At 37.0% G+C, this 20,730-nt stretch overlaps 1 protein-coding gene across 1 annotated transcript; it reads left to right on the top strand.

Moving 5' to 3' along the window:
* Positions 1–11,919: 11,919 nt before the first annotated feature.
* On the top strand, positions 11,920–20,730 carry LOC140241009 (retinol dehydrogenase 8-like). Its single transcript, XM_072320783.1, has 4 exons — positions 11,920–12,184; positions 16,251–16,430; positions 18,640–18,733; positions 20,357–20,730. Exons 1-4 carry the CDS (start codon positions 11,920–11,922, stop codon positions 20,682–20,684), a joined length of 867 nt encoding a protein of 288 aa, XP_072176884.1. The 3' UTR covers positions 20,685–20,730.

Below are 20,730 nucleotides of genomic sequence, written 5' to 3'. Positions count from 1 at the left end.
ATCGTCTTTTATTTATACGGTAAATCCTCTTCACCTATCAACGACAATGTCCACCTTGTAACATGAAGTAAATTACACTTCGCGTCTGTAATTGACCAGTAAGCATTGGTGTTATCCGTGCATTCTCCATGAGAGACCCTATGACTCGTAATAGATTCGTTCCTATAATGAGCTTTTGTAAGGGAAATGTCCTAAAACTGAAAACTTAGGTACATGTACTTCTTTAGCACAGGCACTTGTAATTGAAATTCTGAACTCATTCGTCAAAAATCAGTTAAGCAAACTCCCGAAAACACATTTTGCAGATTGATGCGGCATCATTCTTTTTACTACAGATTATTGTTAGTACTTTCTAACCAAGAATTAAAATATATATATATATATATATATATATATATATATATATATATATTCAGCTTAGTTGGGTCGTATACCATTATTTCGATAACATAATTAATTCAGAAAGCATTCAGTTGCTACACTTAACAAAGTTGCTTAAAGTACAATGTACAGTGTACTTGTAAATTGGCAGCACATTTTTAGAAAGTTACAGCTACTATTTCAGTCTCAAATAGGCAACTATTTCCTTTTTTTGTTTCCCGATTTGTGCCGATTACATTAACTCAATCCATTACGAGTAAATATCCTCAATGTTCAAGATAGACAAGACAGGTAAAAATTGAATAGTTAGTCCTGCCAACTTCTTCCACACTTGATGTTTTCAAACAATTTCTTGATACTCGCAATCCATTTGTCATGGACTGAAAGAGGGTCCAGTTCTCAACCCATTCATCGGATGAGTAAGGTTTTTTATGATTTTAGACAAAAATATTTGGTGACTCCACACTTATGAAAGAAAAAGGTGGACGATTCAGGAAACGCATGGAAGCTTTTACTTCAAAGGAATAACGTGAGCAATAAATAATCGTACAGCTCTACCTGTCCCCACTTGACGCCCTCTTTTTATGTAGGTTTCTTTTTTTTTTTTTAAACAAAGGTCAATTCTGTTCGTCAACGTGGCTTTTCGATTACTATTCACTTCTTGACATAAACACAAACACACGCATGCACAGGTACACAAACACTTCATAACACTTGTTTTGTATCTCTGTCTCGCTCATTCTTTCTCTGACGACATGGCTGTCTGTTATTCTCTTCTTTTTCTGTGTTTCTTTGTCTGTTTGTACATTATGAATGTGTTGTGTTAGTGTGTGCAACGAGTGAGGTGAGGAAAATATGGTGCTTCGTGTATTCCATAATTGAACATGTTTGACACATTGACATATGACAAGTAGGAATTTTAATCTTACAGTTTTCTAAAGGTTGATTTTTAACGTAAGAGTTATGAAAATTTTCACCTTAAAGGTTGTCCATTTTTTAAAACATAGGGCCTATAAACATAAAGTATTCATGCATATAGGGGTATGATTATTTTTTTTAGCAAAGTATTCATGCATACAGGGGTCTAATTATTACCGTTTCACGACTTCACAAGACGAAAAAAAAAATACCCCAATAACACGATATATTTATCCTATGGCACATTGAAAAGAGGACGTGTCTTAAGCATACAAAGACTTTAACCCTCCCCTATCTGGCTATCGTAATTTTATTGAAGTTGGCCGAAATTAGATAGAGACATTGCCTGAAAGCATTCTGATTATCTCGCTTTTAAAGACATCAACGGACGGAGCACACACAAGATCGCACTGTTATGTCTCGCCGCTGGATTCCCGACTTAAAGGGGCCCTGAAATCCAAATGCATGTTGATTAGTGTTGATTTATGATACCCTCAACATCACTTTTTGCAGTTAAACAAATATCTAGAAACATTTTATATATCTTAAACGATTTTTTCTTCTATTTTTCTTCAGATTACTTGGGAACGTCCACAAAAAAATCCTTCCAAACCAATCAATATTAATATTCTTGAGATGACCTCATCTGTCAATCATTGCTAAAGTACTGAACTGTTTAACAAAAGACATTGGAATGCACCTTCCTCTCGACTCAGCATAACTTGCATATTTCTGTCATACTAATGTGACTAACAAAAGACATGGCGAGGGAATATGCAAGTTTTGCCGATAGGTGGGGTATGAAATTAAAATTCCTCGCAAAACACCGCTATAAAATCTTTTTAAAATCCTGTGACAGTTTAAGAGTACTGAAAAATTCCAGTAAATGAATAAAAAAAAAAAAAACAATTGAAGGGTGATAATTTCCAAACTATTTTTGGATGCTATATTTATGGTAAATGTCAAGGTGAGTTTCTTGCAGTGAAGATAACTACTTTTTTTCACTGGCATTACAATGAAGTAAAGCATGATGTGTATATCATGACTCTTAAAAGAAAACTGTACTGACATTTTCTAATTGTCTGATAATTCTAATCTACATTTTTTGATGCCTACAACTGGAAAGAGATAATTCTAAAACCCAGGATAAGCCTGTAATGATTTTTTGGAAAAAAATGAAAAAGAGCAATCCAAGGAACGATCCAGACAATTTGGCATACGTCACAGGTGCCACCCTCCGACTTTAGCAAAACGAACTACACATGTCAATTTACTGATGAAATCTCACATGAAGTACTGCAAAAACTGTTATTTAATAAAATTGCATTATGGAGCTGAAATAAACATGTTAAATAATATTAATTAATTTTTAAAAGGAATCTCTTCAAAAGCTTTTTATTTAGATGAAATTTGTGGGAATATTCCAGATATGCAAAATGAAAATGGCATCATTGTCCGAACGTGCTGCCCATAGAAAACTGTGTGTAAGTAACGTTGCACTAACTATACTATGCATTGATGATGAGCGATAATAATGGTTCGACAGTTCAAACTTATCTAACGAAGATGAGGACTGAGTGATAGTCAACGGCACTCACGGTTTACGCCTAGTTAGAAGCAAACGGCACCCAGTACATATAGACTCTAGACTAGAACTAGGACTAGGACTAGTGAGCAGTCAAGGACCGAGTAGATTCTAACGTTACGTGGCAGTTCAAGTCTTCATGAGTAGGCCCCTACACTCACTCGCCGCCCCGTCGACGGCTGTACGTGCACAGCGCTAAGGCACAGCGTAAACGTTATAGTATACATACCCCTGCTGCCAGAACTTGAAGAAAGTCCAGACGAAAGTCCAGACTCCAAGGTCTAGCGTTGCCGTTAGATCTAGGCCCTTGTGCTGCAGGCCCTGTTGTTTCTGTGCTAAATTTTGCAGGTAAGGTATCTGCTTTATGGATTTTCAATGTTTTTGTAGTCGAGATAAATCTCATGGTGGTCGTATTAACACCAAGGACTAGATCTAGATCTAGTTTAGTTTTAGTAAGACCCATACCTCGGAAGAGTGGCCTGACCACGTAGATACTAACAGTGCCGCCGCTTCGCGATCCAAGCGCTGGTGTAGGTATAGTGCTAGCGTACTTCCATATCCATGTAGATATCTCAAAATTCACTTAACCAAACTGCACCAAAATCACAGGAAATACTTTATGACTCATGTCCACTTGCTCATGCTAATTGGAACCAAATCGCAAGTCGGGAAGCGTACGTGAAGTTGTCGACTTTCCTGTCGTCGCTAAAAATAATCTGCTCTGTACGACTAAACAAGAGTGATCGCGGCATAGGCCCTACTAAATATACACAGCCCAGTCGCTGTACATACGTGAGCGTATTAACAGCGTCTGGTCGTCGGGCTAAGGCCCTACCTGCCTGCGCACGCACAGACTGAATTTAGCCATGTAATATGATGAGACAAATCTTTCAAGTAATCGGGAGCAAAAAATCAATTTATAAATCATTTGAGCTAAGTCAAATGAAAAATATAGATCGTAAATCACACAAATCGCCAAAATCATGACATTTTTTTAGTTTAGTTCCCGCGTAAATTCCCCGTTCGCAAGGTACTAGACGGCTAACTTCAGTTCTAGATTGTGCATGTCGCGTTTACCATGATCTCTCGCGAAGAGTGAATTTTTTTGAGTGACGACTTGAAAGTCGGCGTCAATATTGATACTTCTCGATTACCGATTTCGTTCAAATATAAGACAGTATTTTGAAATATGCTTAGAAGTATATCCTGTAATTTTGGTGCGATTTGGTTCAGCGAAATTTGAGACAGCTGCATGAATAGGACATTACACAAGTGCCGCCTGCTAGCTAAATTGGGCCTAAGCGTCGTATGCTACTCGGTACGATTTAACGCACGCGTATGCGAGAGCTTGTAATCAGTGATATAGTTGGCACCTGTGACGTCACGACATCCGGGCTCGTCAGCTCATTAGCATAATTCTCACCCAAAAAGTTCAATTTTTAACATGAAATTACGGGCTAAATCGTTATGAAATTTTGATTCTGTTTGCACCGCTGGGTCTTTTAGAATCAAAAGAACAACATATAAAAAATAATAAAAAAACCGGTACAATGCCCTTTTAATCAAGAAGAAATCCACCCCAAATATAAACGAACTTCAAAAGAAAGAAGGAAATATTCCCTACAGAACGATACAAAAATGACAAAAATCGGATAAGAAATGAAGAAGATATGACATTTTGAAATTTCACAGTTTTTCGGAAAACATTTCTTGAACCGTTCTTATGAATGTTCAAATCAGCAAGTTGACGATGTCATGCTCTCACAATTACTTATTCATTTCATTTAGAAAAAAGACAAATATCTCATATTTAGGCTGTATGAATATCAAACTTGTCCTTAAACTGGTTGAATAGAAAAGAACAAATAATAACTCTGATATATTTTGGTATTGGAACATGTTTTTTTCTCGAATTAGTCAAAAGTAACAATTTTCCTGAATTTCATACATAACATATAATATGAAAAATTATGAGGGACGGCATCAACTCTCTCATTAATATTCATAGGCACTGGTCAAGAAATGTTTTCCGAAAAAATGTGAAATTTCAAAGTTCTTTATTTCTTATCCGATTTTTGTATCATTCTGTAGGGAATATCCCTTTCTTTCTTTTGAAGTTTATTAATTTTGGGCGTGGATTTCTTCCTTAAGCGGCAGTCCAGAGACCAGGTGGAAAAGAAAAGAAAAGTTCCGTCTTTACGCCGTTCCCATTACTTTTGACTCCCCCTCCCCCTCCCCCTCCGTTCCGCGGCCCCCTCTCAAACCCTAAAAAAAAAAGAAAAAAAAAACCTGCACAATCTACTGTCTCATTGAATTTCAGGTTTACCTTACCACGACTTCGACAGCGCCAAATTTGCTTTAGAAGGATTCTTTGAATTACTGCTCTCCACTGTCAAGTCATTCAACATCAGGGGGGCATTTCATGAAGGAACTTGTCGGATAAAATGTCCGACAAGTCAATTATATCTGACAAGTTCAGAGAAATCAGCCAATCAGACTAAAGAATTTCTCAAAACTTGTCGGATAAAAGAGACTTGTCAGATATTTTATCCGACAAGTTCCTTCATGAAATGGTCCCCAGGTATAAAGAGTTGCAATAACTTTCTCGAAATTAATCTAACTTTTTTTAGCATTCCTTTTCATCTCTAGCATATTCATGTACTCAAAATGTTTTGTTCGATTTTTTTTTTTACCTTATCTCATGCATACCTGTGAATTTCGCGTATTGTAATCAATATATGCAATCGTTTTCAGTTAAAAAAGTAAATAATTATGTTTATATGATTGTTTATATGAATTGAGAATGGAAAATAAATTAGAAATGGATGGAATGACTGAACAATCTTTAATGCATTGTGACATAGATCCATCTGCTCTTTGAGTCCCACTAATTAATCACACACCTCTGCAACTTTCCAAATTTGATTCTTGACTTTGTATTCCTGGAGTTGATTATTTTTATCAAATTTAACCCCATGATCCATGGTCTATCAAAGAAATACTGAACCTCATTGAGAGACTGATATGCGAGTAGGGTCCGGGAGTAGGGTACAAATGAGCTGAAATGTTAAATCTAAACATGCTATCAAACAGTGATGGAAGTTAACCACGAGTGTAAGTAAACATAATGACCACTAATTGAACAGGTTTAAGTCAAAACTATTTTAATGCTTTAAACGCATAAGATGAATGACCACCATAAGCTTAAAAAATGCGAATTTTATAGGAAAGACATACAAAATACATTGTAATTTAAACATAAAATTTGTTCTTCAAAACCACAATTTACTCATACACAATGATAATAACTTTTATAGGAGAGAGCTGCTCAAGGCATTGTATGATAAAAAAAAATAAGGTTGCATCGGGTAGAAGAAACCTTAGCTGGATATGATTAAAAAGTTTTCAGATACACACATTGATACGTGGTCCAAATGCTTGTTGCAAATCTCATCGCCTAATAACATTGATCGACGCCCACACCATTATGTCTGTCAAAATTCGCCATTTCGTCTCCCATCATGAGCGAGACGACCCGGTGGTCGACGATTCGGTGTTCGGCCACCTGGTGGTACCAGTGGAGTGGGTCAAGAAGATGCTGAGCCAAGACGCTGGGACCTGACTTGGGGACGCTGATTACCGTTTAGCCTCAAGTCAAATCTGATCAAGGCATTATCTATTATGAAAAGAAAATAGTGCAATGTTTTTCATAATTACCTAAATAAGGATGTTAAAAAAGAATCTGTGTCTGTGTATTGCACAAACAATTATTAGTGTGTAATGCTGGGTATAAAGTGCCTTATGCGGTTCCAACACCTATGGGTTACCAAGCTTGCAAAAAAGATTTGAAGAATTTGTCTATCAAAGCTCTCTCTTGAAATAGCCTGTCACACATGTGAGTATGTTTGTACAGGATGTTGAAATAGATGCTCTACCCTTCGTTTATATGGAAAAAATTATTATCATATTATATAAAGATGATGAAAAAATGAGTATTGATATATGAGATGCAATATCCGTGTTTTCATTTTTTTTCAAAAATTGAACAATGGATTATTTCAATGAAATATAAGAGATGCAATATCTTTGCTTTATTTCTTTTTTCAAAAAGTTGAACAATGGATTGATTGAATGAAACATAAATTACAGCAGAGGGTGAAGTGACATGGGAGAAAATAAACTGAAGAATTTGAAACGGCCTTGAAATAGGGAACGTAAGAAAGAAAAAAAATGCATAAGTATAGAGGTTGAGATACGTGGTAATAAAGGAATGAAATTAAATATGTTTAGAAATTTAAGTACCTGGTTCTTAATCACTCTTTTTTTACTATTGCAAGATACCTTACCTTTTAAATTGTCTTTATTGAGTGTCATTATTTCACAGTCATTTAACAACTTCATTAAAACCTGAAATCTGCTAAAAAATGAACAAAAATTCATTCCATATGAAAAGATACATTGTTTGTATAAGAAGTGTGGAATTTCTCAGCTTTTGTTCTACTTCATCTTTTGTACAACTGTACAATGTGTATTAGTATTTGTCCCGGCCAATTTCATACTTTTGTCATTCCAATTCATTAATGTGTATTCAAAGTTACACAGCGCGCGCACGCGAAAATATTTGGGCATTCATATTCACAATCCGAGGTATCAATATTTCATTAATGGGAGTTCTATTTCATTTTCGTCAACTCAAATTCATACTTTGGCGTTCAATTTCCAAATGCGAGCATTGCATTCCCTACTCGTGCATTCAAATTCACCCGATAGTCATGTGATAGTCCCGATGAGCTTGCTTGGAGCGTTCATTTCATTTTGATTTGATTTCATCAAGTTCCTACTTTGTGCAATCAATTGAACGAGGAATATGAAGTGGACTCTTTTAAGAAATTAGAAAGGGCAATCACAACCAATGAAGGCTTGTATACAGTGCAATTAAAATTGTTTAAGTTCTACATTGTTCTCTGTTCATGTATTCTTTGTTTTTCATCTCAATAAATTCTAAATTGTAAGGTCTAATCAGCAATGCATCCAAACAACACAACGACAATCTAAATCATATATCTTGATGATACTGCATGCTGACAACGCCCCAACACTAACCACATAATGACAATTCATTAATTAAAAGACAAACTGACACACAATGATCTCATATAGCAACGCAAAAGTAAACCAATAAGATAGTAATAAATAGCAAACTAAATGAAAAAGACACGCATGCACGGCCCCAAACTAACTAGATTCAGGACTTCTTTTAAATTGAATGCAGTTATTTGCAACATGGTTGCCTATTCACGAAATTGAATGACCGACGAGATTCCGTCACCAGCTGGAAATGAATTTAAATGCGCATTGCTGAAATGCGTGTTCCTGTCTTAAATTTGAATGCTTCGATAGTGAATTTGAATGCTCCGATAGTAAACTCGATTGACCGGATTTTGAATTTGATTGCACTGTGTCAGTGCTGCGAGCGTGAAATGCGTGAAATGCTCGGAATAAGTATTTGAATGACGAAAGTATGAAATTGGCAGGGAAAACCTATATTAGAATATATAGATATATACAGAATTTATAACATTCAAGCGTGCAGTGTATTTCAGTTGATTACATGTTAGAATGTTACTTTTCTGTAACACATTTTTACTGTTTATAGCCGCATCATTGTTTTTACTACAATTCCTCTATTCATTGTTAGTACATTCTAAACAAGAATAAAATCTTTTTTTCTAATCTCAGGCGTTGTTGAGTCATATACCAATATTTTGATAACATAATTCTGAAAGCATCCAGTTGCTATACTTAAAAGTACAATGTACTTTGTAAATCATTTGGCCGCACATTTTTTAGAAGGTTACAACTACTCTTTCAGTCTCAAATTGGATACTTGATACTTTTTGATTCCCGATTTGTGGCGATTTCATGAATTCAATCGATCACAACTAAATATAACTCCATTTTCAAGATACTTGAGGCGAAATGCAGAGATACAAAATGAATGGTTATTCCTGCTGCTTAACCTCTTCCAGACTTGATCGGTTTAGACAAAATGCTTCATACTCACAGTCAATTTGTCATGGACCTAAAGATGATCCAGTTCTAAAGCCAGTCAAACCATCCATTGGATTAGGAAGATTTTATGATTTTAGACGAAATATTTGGTGACTTTACAATTTCGCCGTCCTTATGAAAGAAAACGGTGGACGATTCAAAAGTGAACGCACGGAAGCTTTGACTTCAAAGGAATAATGTGAGCATCTTATATGTACAATTCCACCTTTCCCCACTTGACACCCTCTAGTCTTTTTAACTCTGGTCATGACTGTTCATCAACATGGCTTTTCAAGTACTACTCTCTTCTTAACGCAAACACACACACACACATGCACAAACACACTCCGTGACACTCGTTTTGTATTTTCATCCCCCTCTCTGTCCTTCTCTTTCTCTTTCTCTGTCAATATGGTTGTCTGCCGTTCTCTTTTTTCTTTCTGTTTCTCTTTGGCTGTTTGTGCGTATAAATGTGTTCGTGTTAGAGTGTGCAACGAGTGAGACGAGGAAAATATGGTGCTTCGTGTATTCTATAGTTGACAAATGACAAGAAAGACATGTAATCTAACAGATATTCAAAGTTTGATTTTTTGAGTAAGAGGTATGAAATGTTCAATTGTAAGATTGCCCTTTTTGCATATACAGGTATAATTATTATCATTTCACGACTTCACATGACGGAAAAAAAACCAAACAAATAGCAAATATGTCGTGTGTCTTAAGTATACATAGACTTTAAACCTCCCCTATCTGGCTACAAGTTCGTGATGTTCAGTTGACGAGAGATTATTGAGGTCAGCTGAAAATAGATAATGATTTTGCCAAGAACATTCTGATTATCTCGCTGTCAAAGGCACAACTGACGGAGTACACACAAGATCGCACTGCTACTTATACTCCGCGCCATTGGATTCCAGACTACTGGTAACGGGTGAGAATACATTAGTTCGCCTATATGGTTGCAGTTCGTTATTCATGAGATTCGTTATTGCGAAGGTTCGTTAATCCGAAAATGAAATAAGGTTCGTTCGTACACGCCCCCCCCCCCCCATTTTCGAATTGAAGAACCTTATCTCACATTTGGATTATTTTCATTTCATTTTAGGATCAACGAATATTAGGATCATCGAATATCTAGGTATACATAGAATTTAACCCTCGGAATAACGAACATTGTTTACTTTCGCATTAACCTGTCCTTTTTCGACTTTTGGTGAGCCCGTGGTTTGCATATTTTGGTATTACCATTTTTCAGTCAGTGTATACGTGTACTGACTAAACACAGGAGTTACAACATGAAGTAATGGACCTTGAATTGTTCGTGTTCTGCATGTTGTTATAGGATATAGGATGTTATAGTATAACGCACCTATACACACAAACACACACACACACACACACACAATATCCCTCTTTTTTTGTGTTGGAGACCACATTGCTTCGACTGCTGCAAAATTTTGCAGGCTGACTTTGTCAAACCGATCATAGTATGTGATGACGACGACGGAGGTGTTGTACTTTGAAAAATTGTCTTTCAAGACCATGTCGTTTCGTACTTTGATGACGTCATCACACTGAAAATTGTGATTAAAGGCAAGGTATCAAAACCAGCCGATTATAGGTTTTATGTCTACGGGACGTATTTTTCCCAAGTTGCCAGAAATGGCATAGCGACATCAGTCGTTACAAGGCCGCATTTCCGTCTAGCAATGCAATACATGTTCACGCGGCCACGTTTGTTGAGTGGGCATTGACTTTTTACCCCTGTAATATCTATACATTTTTTGTTTTTGCCTTACCATTTCCATGGATGTCCCGTGGCCGAGTGGTTAGAGAAACGGTTTTGCATGCACGCTCAATACAACTTCAAGGTGCCTATATCACATTCTTTTCTTTGTCGATCACAGATGACCGACATCTGATGACCCCAAGCGAATCACCTAACTCGTCCTCAGTGTGACGAGTTTCATACTTTGATGACGTCATCACACTGAAAATTGTGATTAAAGGTAAAGACGCAAAATCGGACAAGTTTACGTGTTATGTCTATGGGAGGTGATTTTTTTTTTTTTAAACCATGCATTGACTTGACAACGTTTAAGCACCTTTTTCTCAGCTGATTTTGCTTCATTTCCTCTGAAACTTAAGTATGTTGTAGCTGAGACAATAAGCTGCAGTAATCATGCATTTTATTCTTTGAAATCTCCTCATCAGGTTGACAATTTTGCAGTTTAAAACGGAAAATGAGAATGGAATGTGGACGAAACGATTCCTGATTCATCTTTCACATACATAAGTTTACGTTGCTCATATTTTCTCGTCGAGACGTATGGCCGAGTGGTTAAAGGCGACGTCTCAGAGACGTGAGGTTGCACACGTGCGGGTTCGAAACCCACAAGATCACGAAACAAAATACTTAGCTATTTTACTTTTTTTTTTCTTCAATGGTGTATTACATATCCGTCCGTGTAGAAATCACGTTCGTATATAACGTAATAAATGTAAAGCGAATTACAAATCAACATTTCCATTGAAATCTAAGTCATGTAAGTTGACATCGTCAAAGGGGAGGAAATAACGATAGTAGCAGTAGTAAAGTAGTAGACCTAGTATTACTATAGTATTAGCAGGCCTAGTAGTAGAAGTAATGGTAGTAGTTGTAGTAGTAGTTATAGCAGCAGTAGTAGTAGCAGTACAGTAGTAGTAGTAACAGTAGTGGTAGAGATATAGTAGTAAACCTAGAAGAAGAGAAGAAAAGAAAAACAGAGGACGAGAAGGGTGAAGACTAAAATGAAAATAGAATACATAGAAAATAAAGAGTTATAATTAAAATGATAATAACAGACGGGAAATCGTTAATGTTATACATGTGATATGTCGATCTTATTAATATTTGACATCTTGCCTCTTCATGAACAAGTCAGGTATATTTTTCTCATTTATTCAGTTTGTACAAAAAACTGGGCGAACATTATTTGGTTACCATGACTCCTCAAGTAGTACTCGTGACTGGATGTTCGTCGGGTATCGGGCTCTGTGCTGCTCGACGTCTTGCACAAGACTCCGATCAACGCTACCTTGTCATCGCGACCGTCATTGCCATGGCAGAAAAGGCCGATTTAGTTGCCGCCGTTGGGGACGCTATTGATAAGACAATATTCATCCAGGAGATGGACGTCACCAAGGATGAAGACATCACACGAGTAGTTGATGACGTCATTAAAACTCACGGACGCATCGATATTCTAAGTGAGCACTTTCAGCTCTCAACAACTGTTGAACTGCATATTAGTAACAAGTTAACTCTTCTGAAAAGATGAACTTAAGTCTGCAGTCAAAGGTTCATAGTATTTGTCGCCAGGAAAAAGAATTTTCTTTTCGTCAATGCTGGGGAATGCCATTATTGGATTACTGACTTTAGGATTGGTGAATCGCATAATGCATGACATCCGTAGATGGCGTGCCCCAGCAGAAAAGGGGCACATCTCTGCATACTGTAAAACGAGGAATATTGGCCTGCATTTTAAAGGGGCCCTGAAATCCAAATGCACGTTGATTTGTGTTGATTTATGATACCCTCAACATCACTTTTGCGGTGAAACGAATATCTAGAAACATTCCATGTATTTTTAACGTTTTTTTCTTTTATTTTTCCACAGATTACTTGGGAACGCCCACAAAAAAATCCTTCCAAACCAATCAATATTAATATTCTTGAGATGACCTCATCTGTCAATCATCGCTTAAAAGGGCATTGTACCGTTTTTTTTTTTATTCTTTTATATGTTGTTCTTTTAATTCTAAAAGACCCAGCGGTGCAAACAGAATCAAAATTTCATAACGATTAAGTCCGTAATTTAATGTTAAAAATTGAACTTTTTAGGTGATAATTATGCTAATGAGCTGACGAGCCCGGATGTTATGATGTCACAGGTGCTCTCACTATTACTGATTACAAGTGCTCGCATACGCGTGCGTTAATTCGTATCGAGTAGCAGACGACGCTTAGGCCTAATTTAGCTAGCAGGCGGCGCTTGTGTACTGTTCTATCCATGTAGATATCTCAAATTTCACTGAACCAAATCGCACCAAAATTACAGGATATACTTCATAGCATATTTCAAAGTATTCTCTTATATTTGAACGAAATCAGAAATCGAGAAGTATCAATATTGACGTCGACTTTCAAGTCGTCACTCAAAAAAAGAAAAAAAAAACTCACTCTTCGCGAGAGATCTTGGCGAACGCAAGATGCACAATCTAGAACTGAAGTTAGCCGACTAGTACTGTGCGAACGGGGAATTTACGCGAGAACTAAACTCAAAAGTGTAATGATTTTTGCGACTTGTGTGATATAGGAACTACATTTTTCATTCAACTTACCAGAAATAATTTGTAAATTTATTTATTGCCCCCGATTACTTCAAAGATTTGTCTCACGATATTAAATGGCTAACTTCAGTCTGCGTGTGCGCAGCAGGTAGGTAGGGCCTGGCCGCATCACTCGTGTTTAATAGTCGTAAAGCAGATTATTTTTAGCGACGCCGACAGGAAAGTCGACATCTACACTTACGCTTCCCGACATGTGATTTGTTTCCAATTAACGTGAGCTGTTGGATATGAATCATAAAGCATTTCCTGTGAGTTTGGTGCCATTTGGCAAGGTGAATTTTGAGATATCTACATGGATACGGAAGTACGCTAGTACTATACCTACACCAGCGCTGGGATCGCGAAGCGGCGACACTGTGTTAGAATCTACGTGGTCAGGCCACTCTTCCGAGATATGGGTCCTAGTACGTAGGCCTACGGAAACAAACTGTTAGATCTAACATTAGTCCTTGGTGTAAATAACACCACTATGAAATTTATCTCGACTACAAAACATCGGAAATCCATAAAGCAGATACCTTACCTGAAAAATCCAGCACAGGAACAACAGTGCCTGCAGGACAAGGGTCCAGATCTAGATCTGGAGTCTGGACTTTCGTCTGGACTTTCTTCAAGTTCTGGCAGCAGGGGTATGTAACGTTACGCTGTGCCTTATTAGCGCTGTGCACTTAGGGCCTACAGCTGCAATGTCGACGGTGAGTGAGTGTAGGGCCTACTCATCAAGACTTGGACTGCCACGTAGAACCAACTCCTTGACTGCTCAGTAGTCCTAGTCCTAGTTCTAGTATTTCAGAGTCTATGTGTACTGGGTACCGTTTTCATCTCACTAAGCGTAAATCGTGCGTGCCGTTGAAAAGAGTCTAGCTACATTTGGATTTAGATTCACTCAGCCCTCATCTACGTTAGATAGTTTGAACTGGCGAACCATCGCTCGATCATGATCATCAATGCGTAACGTTACTTACACACAGTCTTCTATGGGCAGCACGTTCGGATAACGATGCCAATTTCATTTTGCATATCTGGAATTTCCCCACAAGTTTTATCTAAATATAAAAGCTGTTGAAGAGATTGCTTTTAAAGGTTAATAGATCTTGTTTAACATGTTTATTAAAGCTCCATATTGCAATTATACTAAATAACAGCTTTTGCAGTACTTCGTGTGAGATTTCATCAGTAAATTGGCATTATGTAGTTCTTCTTGCTAATGTCGGAGTTGTGCACCAAGAGCACCTGTGACGTAGGCCAAATTGTGTGGATCGTTCCATGGCTTGCTCGTTTTCATTTTTTTTTCAAAAAATCATTACAGATTTATCCTGGGTTTTACAATCCTCTCTTTCCAGTAGTAGGCATCAAAAATGCAGATTAGAATTATCAGACAATTAGAAAATGTCAGTACAGTTTTCTTTTAAGTAATGTAATGTTTAACAAAAGACGGAGACATGTTTCCTCGCCATTTTAGTCACATTAATATGACAGAAACATGCAAGTTATGCTGAGTCGAGAGGGAGGTGCATTCCAATGTCTTTTGTTAAACATTTCAGTACTTTAGCAATGATTGACAGATGTCATCTCAAGAATATTAATATTGATTGGTTTGGAAGGATTTTTTATGGGCGTTCCCAAGTAATCTGAAGAAAAATAGAAGAAAAAAATCGTTGAAAATATGGAATGTTTCTAGATATTTGTTTTTACCGCAAAAGTGATGTTGAGGGTATCATAAATCAACACAAATCAACATGCATTTGAATTTCAGGGCCCCCTTAATTTCGCGAATTTCGCGAGCGACAGTATTCGCGAAATCAAAATGCTCGCGAAAATTCTTGCCTACACATTGGATGCCAGTGGCAAGTCACGAAAATTTCATGCTGCGAGAAAGGCCGTCGGCTCCAATTCGCGAAATTTTTATGCCGCGAATATATCTTCTAAAACGGAAAATGTTCGCGTTCATTTTAATTTCGCGAATTTCGCGAGCGCCAAGATTCGCGATATCAAAATGCACGCGAAAATTCTTGTCTACACTATATGCATTGAACGCCAGTGGCAATTCGCGAAAATTTCATGCTACGAAAAAGGCCGTCGGCTCCAATTCGCGAAAATTTCGTGCCGCGAATATATTATGTTTTACAGTATTTTTTTTAAATACCTTTACAGAGACCGTTTCTATTCTGTTACCTTCTGGTAATGGTGTTTTAGCTACAATTTCAATCTCACTCACACACACTGAACAACCCAACCTCAGATCCACCTTCGACTCGGTTTTACATTCACCTCCTGACACTGCTACATTATCATTTCACCAGTCATGTGCTATCCGTATATTGTTAAGTGTCACAGTTGACTGTCAATATCCCAATGGTTCAATTGCTTCTTTTCTTATCTGACCTCTCTGTAAGCTGAACAACCTATAAAGGATTGCAGATCACGATTTTTGTCTGATACAGGCAAGTTTCTGGAGAATTCTAATTTGTGTATATCTAAAACATTCAGCTAGTTCTATAATCTTGCTCTAAAACATTTTTTACATCATCACCCTTTCATCATAATCATAATTTACCATTTCTTTATTAGTAGCTATACGCAACGAAATATAAAGAGTAATGCTTTATATACGCTCAGATGTTTTCTTCTTCATTCTGCTAAATTAAATATGTATATATAGATAGGTTTCCTGGGCTGCCACGCTTTCAAGAATTCGCTTGAAAGTGCTGATGACAAGTTTTGCGATGTCATAGGAGAGAGAGAGTGTTCTAAGCAATGAGAAAATAGAATCCATTTGCTTTGAATACGTCCAAATGCAGCATTGACGCGTAAGTTGAACTGCAATACATAAGCCAGTTTCATGTGCTGTCAATTTGACACTGAAGAGTTTCTGCCATGATGATTTCCTTGTTCACATTCGGTTGATCTCCCCATTTTTCAGTCAATATAGCAGGAATTGCTGTCTTGGGTATCCCAGAATGCGTGTCACGCGCCAGTATCGAGAACATCTTTAACGTCAACACTATCGGCACGATCCGAGTAACTCAGGCGGTACTCCCTCACATGAAGCAGAAAAAGGCGGGAAAAATCATGAGTGTCTCCAGTATAGCGGGAAAGCAAGGTAGGGGAATACAGTTTCCTGCATGAATTATTGCCAGAGATCTTCATCCGAACGTGTGGTCTCTTGATATTAGAATTCATGAACATCTGAGTTTATGATACACTACTATCTTAATTCAATTAAATTCAGTTCAATCGCTGTCAATGCAATTCAATTCAAATTAAGTCAGTTCAATTTAATTCACAAACATTTGCATAATCAACATTTATACACTCACGTCAATGGAACAATTGTGTACAATAACAAGATTGAAAAAGGTTCATGTAAGAAATCATACATAGGATGTTGTGTTGTGTGGGACCTAAATACAGCAGAGTTTTTTTAACAAACTCCCCCAAAATATAGACTACTATATGCAGAATGATTGAAAGTAATATATTTCACATAATGAAAAAAAAAAGTAGGAAGGAATAACTGAGATGAGAAACCAATGGGGAAGTAGGAAAGAAAGAAAAAAAAAACGGAGAGAGGCTCGAATTAGCAGTTGATTTGGATATAAACTATTCTGAGGGTAGTGCAAGTTTGGCACTATTGAAATGCTTTTAACACACAATCGTGGTCTTCTCTTCCATATTTCGTCAACTCTACACTTTGTCTGCTCGTTAATACTGTCTTGCCCCCCCCCCCGCCCCTTCCAAAGAGGACCCGACATCAGTACAACACACCCGAACTCCGCCAAATTGTACATTTGATTTGAAAGACCAAGTTCACCTTCATCTACATGCGGACTAAGTAAATGCAGCAATGTTAGTAGAACACATCAGTGAAAATTTGGGGAAAATTGGACAATCCGTTCAAAAGTTATGAATTTTTTAAGTAGCTGCACAGTCACTGCTGGATGAGAAGACTATTACAGTGTAAGATGTTGCATGCGTACAACGATATGAGGAAAATATAAAGAGAATTTCACAAAATTTTACTTTTTGAAAAAAAGTGCACATTTCCTCGACTCGTTACTGACATAAGTATGTTATGGGCAATATTATTCCCCATTGCCTTCTGAAAGAGGGAAGTCAAGTGTTCTTTTTATGCGAGAAAAGTGAAAATATCTTGAATTTTCTTTATATTTTCTTTATATTGTTGTACACATGTGACATCACAAGCTCTAGTAGTCTTCTCATCCAGCAGTGACTAAGCAGAAACTTCAAAAAACTTTTCACTTTTTCAACTCTTGGTGATGTGTTCTATTAATATTGCTGCATTTACTCAATCCACATGTCTATGAAGGTGAACTTGTCCTTTAAGTTGTTTGGACCACTGGACGCAGTTAAACTAAACTTGTCAGAATTTTTCTTTTTATTTGCGCTTAATGGTTATTGTCTATAATGATGATGTTAAGTGACATTATATTTTGAGTGATCCACATAAAGCCTTGCTTTTTATTGAATCACACTTGTCCATATATCTTATCATATACTTTATAACTCATTTTGCGATGTGTATTTTTTTTTTGTCAAAACAACTAAATATTGTGATGGTGTAATGGCTATGTATTTTGTTGTACTGTTTGTTGGATGTCGGATGGAAAATAAATGAAACTGAACTAACCTGACCTGAACGCAGACAAAGTGAAAGACGAGATGGCGAACACTCGCATCCTCTCACAATTTCTTATTCATTTCATATATTATTGAGAAATTACAAAAATCTCATATTTCGGATGAGTGAATATCAAACTTGTCTAAAAAACCACCTAGAATTAAAGGAGAACGAATGATGACTCTGATATATTATCTTGGTATTGGAACATTTCTTTACTTGTATTTACTAAAAGTAATAATTTCCCTAATTTCATACATAACATACATGAAAAATTGTGAGGAATGGCATCAACTCTCTCATTAATATTCATAAGGACTGGTCAAAAAATGTTTTTCGAAAAAATGTGAAATTTCAAAATGTCCTAATGTTCTTTGTTTCTTATCCAATTTTTGTCGTTTTTGGTGTCATTCTGTAGGGAAAATTTTTCTCTTTCTTTTGAAGTTTTATTTTTGGGGTGGGTTTCTTCTTTCATTTTTACGCGGCAGTCCAAAGGCCAGGCGGAATGGAAAACAATGTTCCGTCCTTACATCGTTCCCATCTAAGCGGGGAGGGGGGCAGTAACAGTAACTTTGACTCCCCCTCCCCATCTGTCCCGCGGCCCCCTCCCCAACCATGAAAAAGAAAGTTCTGCAGCACCTGCGCATTCTACTGTCTCATTAAATTTCAGGTTTCCCTTACCACGACTTCTACAGCGCCTCCAAGTTTGCCTTGGAAGGATTTTTTGAATCACTGCTCTCTACTGTCAAGTCATTCAACATCAGGTATAAAGAGCGGTAATAACTTTCTCTTTAATCTAACCTTTTTTTTTAGCATTTCTTCTCATCTCCAAAATATTCATGTACTCAATATGTTTGTGTGTGTGTGTGTGTGTGTGTGTTTTTACCTTATCTCATGCATACCTAAGAGTTTCTTCTGTTTTGAACATGGATGTCAATATATGCATTCGTTTTCAGTTAAAAACAAATATGCTTATATGTTTATGTATTGCAGATGGAAAATAAATTAGAAATGGATGGAATTAATGACTGAACAATTTTTAATGCGTATGACATAGATCCATCTGCTCTCTGAGTCCCAATAATTAATCACACAGCTCTGCAACTTTGCAAATTTGATTCTTGACTTTGTATTCCTGGAATTCATTATTTTTAATCTTTCCCCATGATCCATGGTCCATTAAAAATATACAGAACTTCACAGAGAGAGTGTTTTCTGTAAAACTATATAATATTAGGTCACAAGGTCACGGTTTCGGTTTTGGTTTGGTTTGTTTCTGCATTTGATCAAACGCAAATTCAACCTAATTTTCCAGGGCACAAAATTAACAAATGCAATGATTAAAATGGTAACTATTACACAAAACAATAGAGGAGCACAATCAATGGCAATGTGCAATAACCATATTCAATACATGTCATATCATATATATATATGGGAGGTATTTCTGGAGTAAATATGAGGGATAATAGCAGGAGACAGCCATCATGTATGAGGGGTTATAAGCTTGAAAAGGATTGGGCATCATAAAATAATTTTCGGCGACTCAACTCTCTTTGAGGAATTTGAGTGATCAAGGCAGTTGCAGGTGTGGGTGCAGACTGGTAGTTGAGTGATAAATACAAAATGAAAAAAGAAGAAGAAATGACTGTTATAGACATAATATAATTCAGTTCAAAGAGTATAGGGAGTGTATAATTGTATTCAAGTGTAGCTTTTGAGGAGTCATTGAACAAGACTTTACGGTGTCGGGAAGATAATTCCAAATGTTCGGACCCAATATCTGACAGATTTGTGTGTTACTAATAATTTGGGATATAAAAGAGGGAAGTTTCCGCTGGTATGCGAGTAGGGTCCGGGAGTAGGGTACGAATCAAGAGAAGTGTTTAATTTCAACATGCTATCAAACAATGATGGAAGTTGATCACGAGTGTACCTGAACATAATGACAAATGCATATAAATCTCTTTTGTAATTTAAAGTAGAATTTACTTTTTACAACCACAATTTACCTATTAACCATTATATTAAGTTATATGCGGGAGAACTGAGGCATCTTATAATGACAATAAGGTTGCATGGGGTAGAAGAACCTTTAGCTTGGAAATAATAACGAAGTTTTAGGAAAAACACAAAACGTGGTGCGAATGCTGTATTTGCAAGTACTCCAAAATATTTTGAATTCAGGGGTTAGTGGAAGATCTCTATCTGACAACAGTTCTCCTATGGAATTGTCTCTTTGCAGCGAACATCATTTCGATTTTCGTTCAATATTGTGTGACATATGTGTGTGTCTGTGTCTGTTTTTTGTTTGTTTGTTTTTTGTTTTTTGTCGTACAGCTTGTCACGTTCAGTCTAAATTATAAGTATTGTTGATTTTACTTTAGGGTGTGCTTGATCGAACCTACTAAGGTGGAAACAGGACTGGCGAAGTGGGCATCGTCTGAACTCTACGCCTTGAGCAATAAAGATAACATTCACGACATCGATAGACGTCAACTAAGATGCCTTATCGACTCAATTTCAGGTATGCCCGGCCTTTCAGTCGACGACGTGGTCGACGTCTTGATAACGAAGTGCGTTGAGGTCGACGACCCGGTTTTCAGACACCTGGTTGTTTCCGCGGAGGACAAGGAGGCGATTGGAGAAGCCGTTGCCGACCTGACGGGGGAAAAATCGATCGCCGCACTGCGGAAAATGATTGGGGCTATGTAGATAGTTTAATCATATGTGCAGGAGAGTTAAGATTTCATTGAGCATG

This window comes from Diadema setosum, chromosome 17 (genome assembly GCF_964275005.1).
Source record: "Diadema setosum chromosome 17, eeDiaSeto1, whole genome shotgun sequence".
Lineage (NCBI taxonomy): Eukaryota > Metazoa > Echinodermata > Echinoidea > Diadematoida > Diadematidae > Diadema > Diadema setosum.
The sequence above is the reverse complement of the archived record's forward strand: the minus strand, read 5'-3'. Positions and strand labels throughout refer to the sequence as shown.

Bases quoted from the DNA above. Each gene is read 5' to 3' on its own strand.
- LOC140241009 (XM_072320783.1), top strand. From the start codon at position 11,920: ATGACTCCTCAAGTAGTACTCGTGACTGGATGTTCGTCGGGTATCGGG. The intron at 16,431-18,639 runs GTAGGGGAATAC...ATTAAATTTCAG, and splicing joins CAGTATAGCGGGAAAGCAAG to GTTTCCCTTACCACGACTTC. The intron at 18,734-20,356 runs GTATAAAGAGCG...ATTTTACTTTAG, and splicing joins GTCAAGTCATTCAACATCAG to GGTGTGCTTGATCGAACCTA.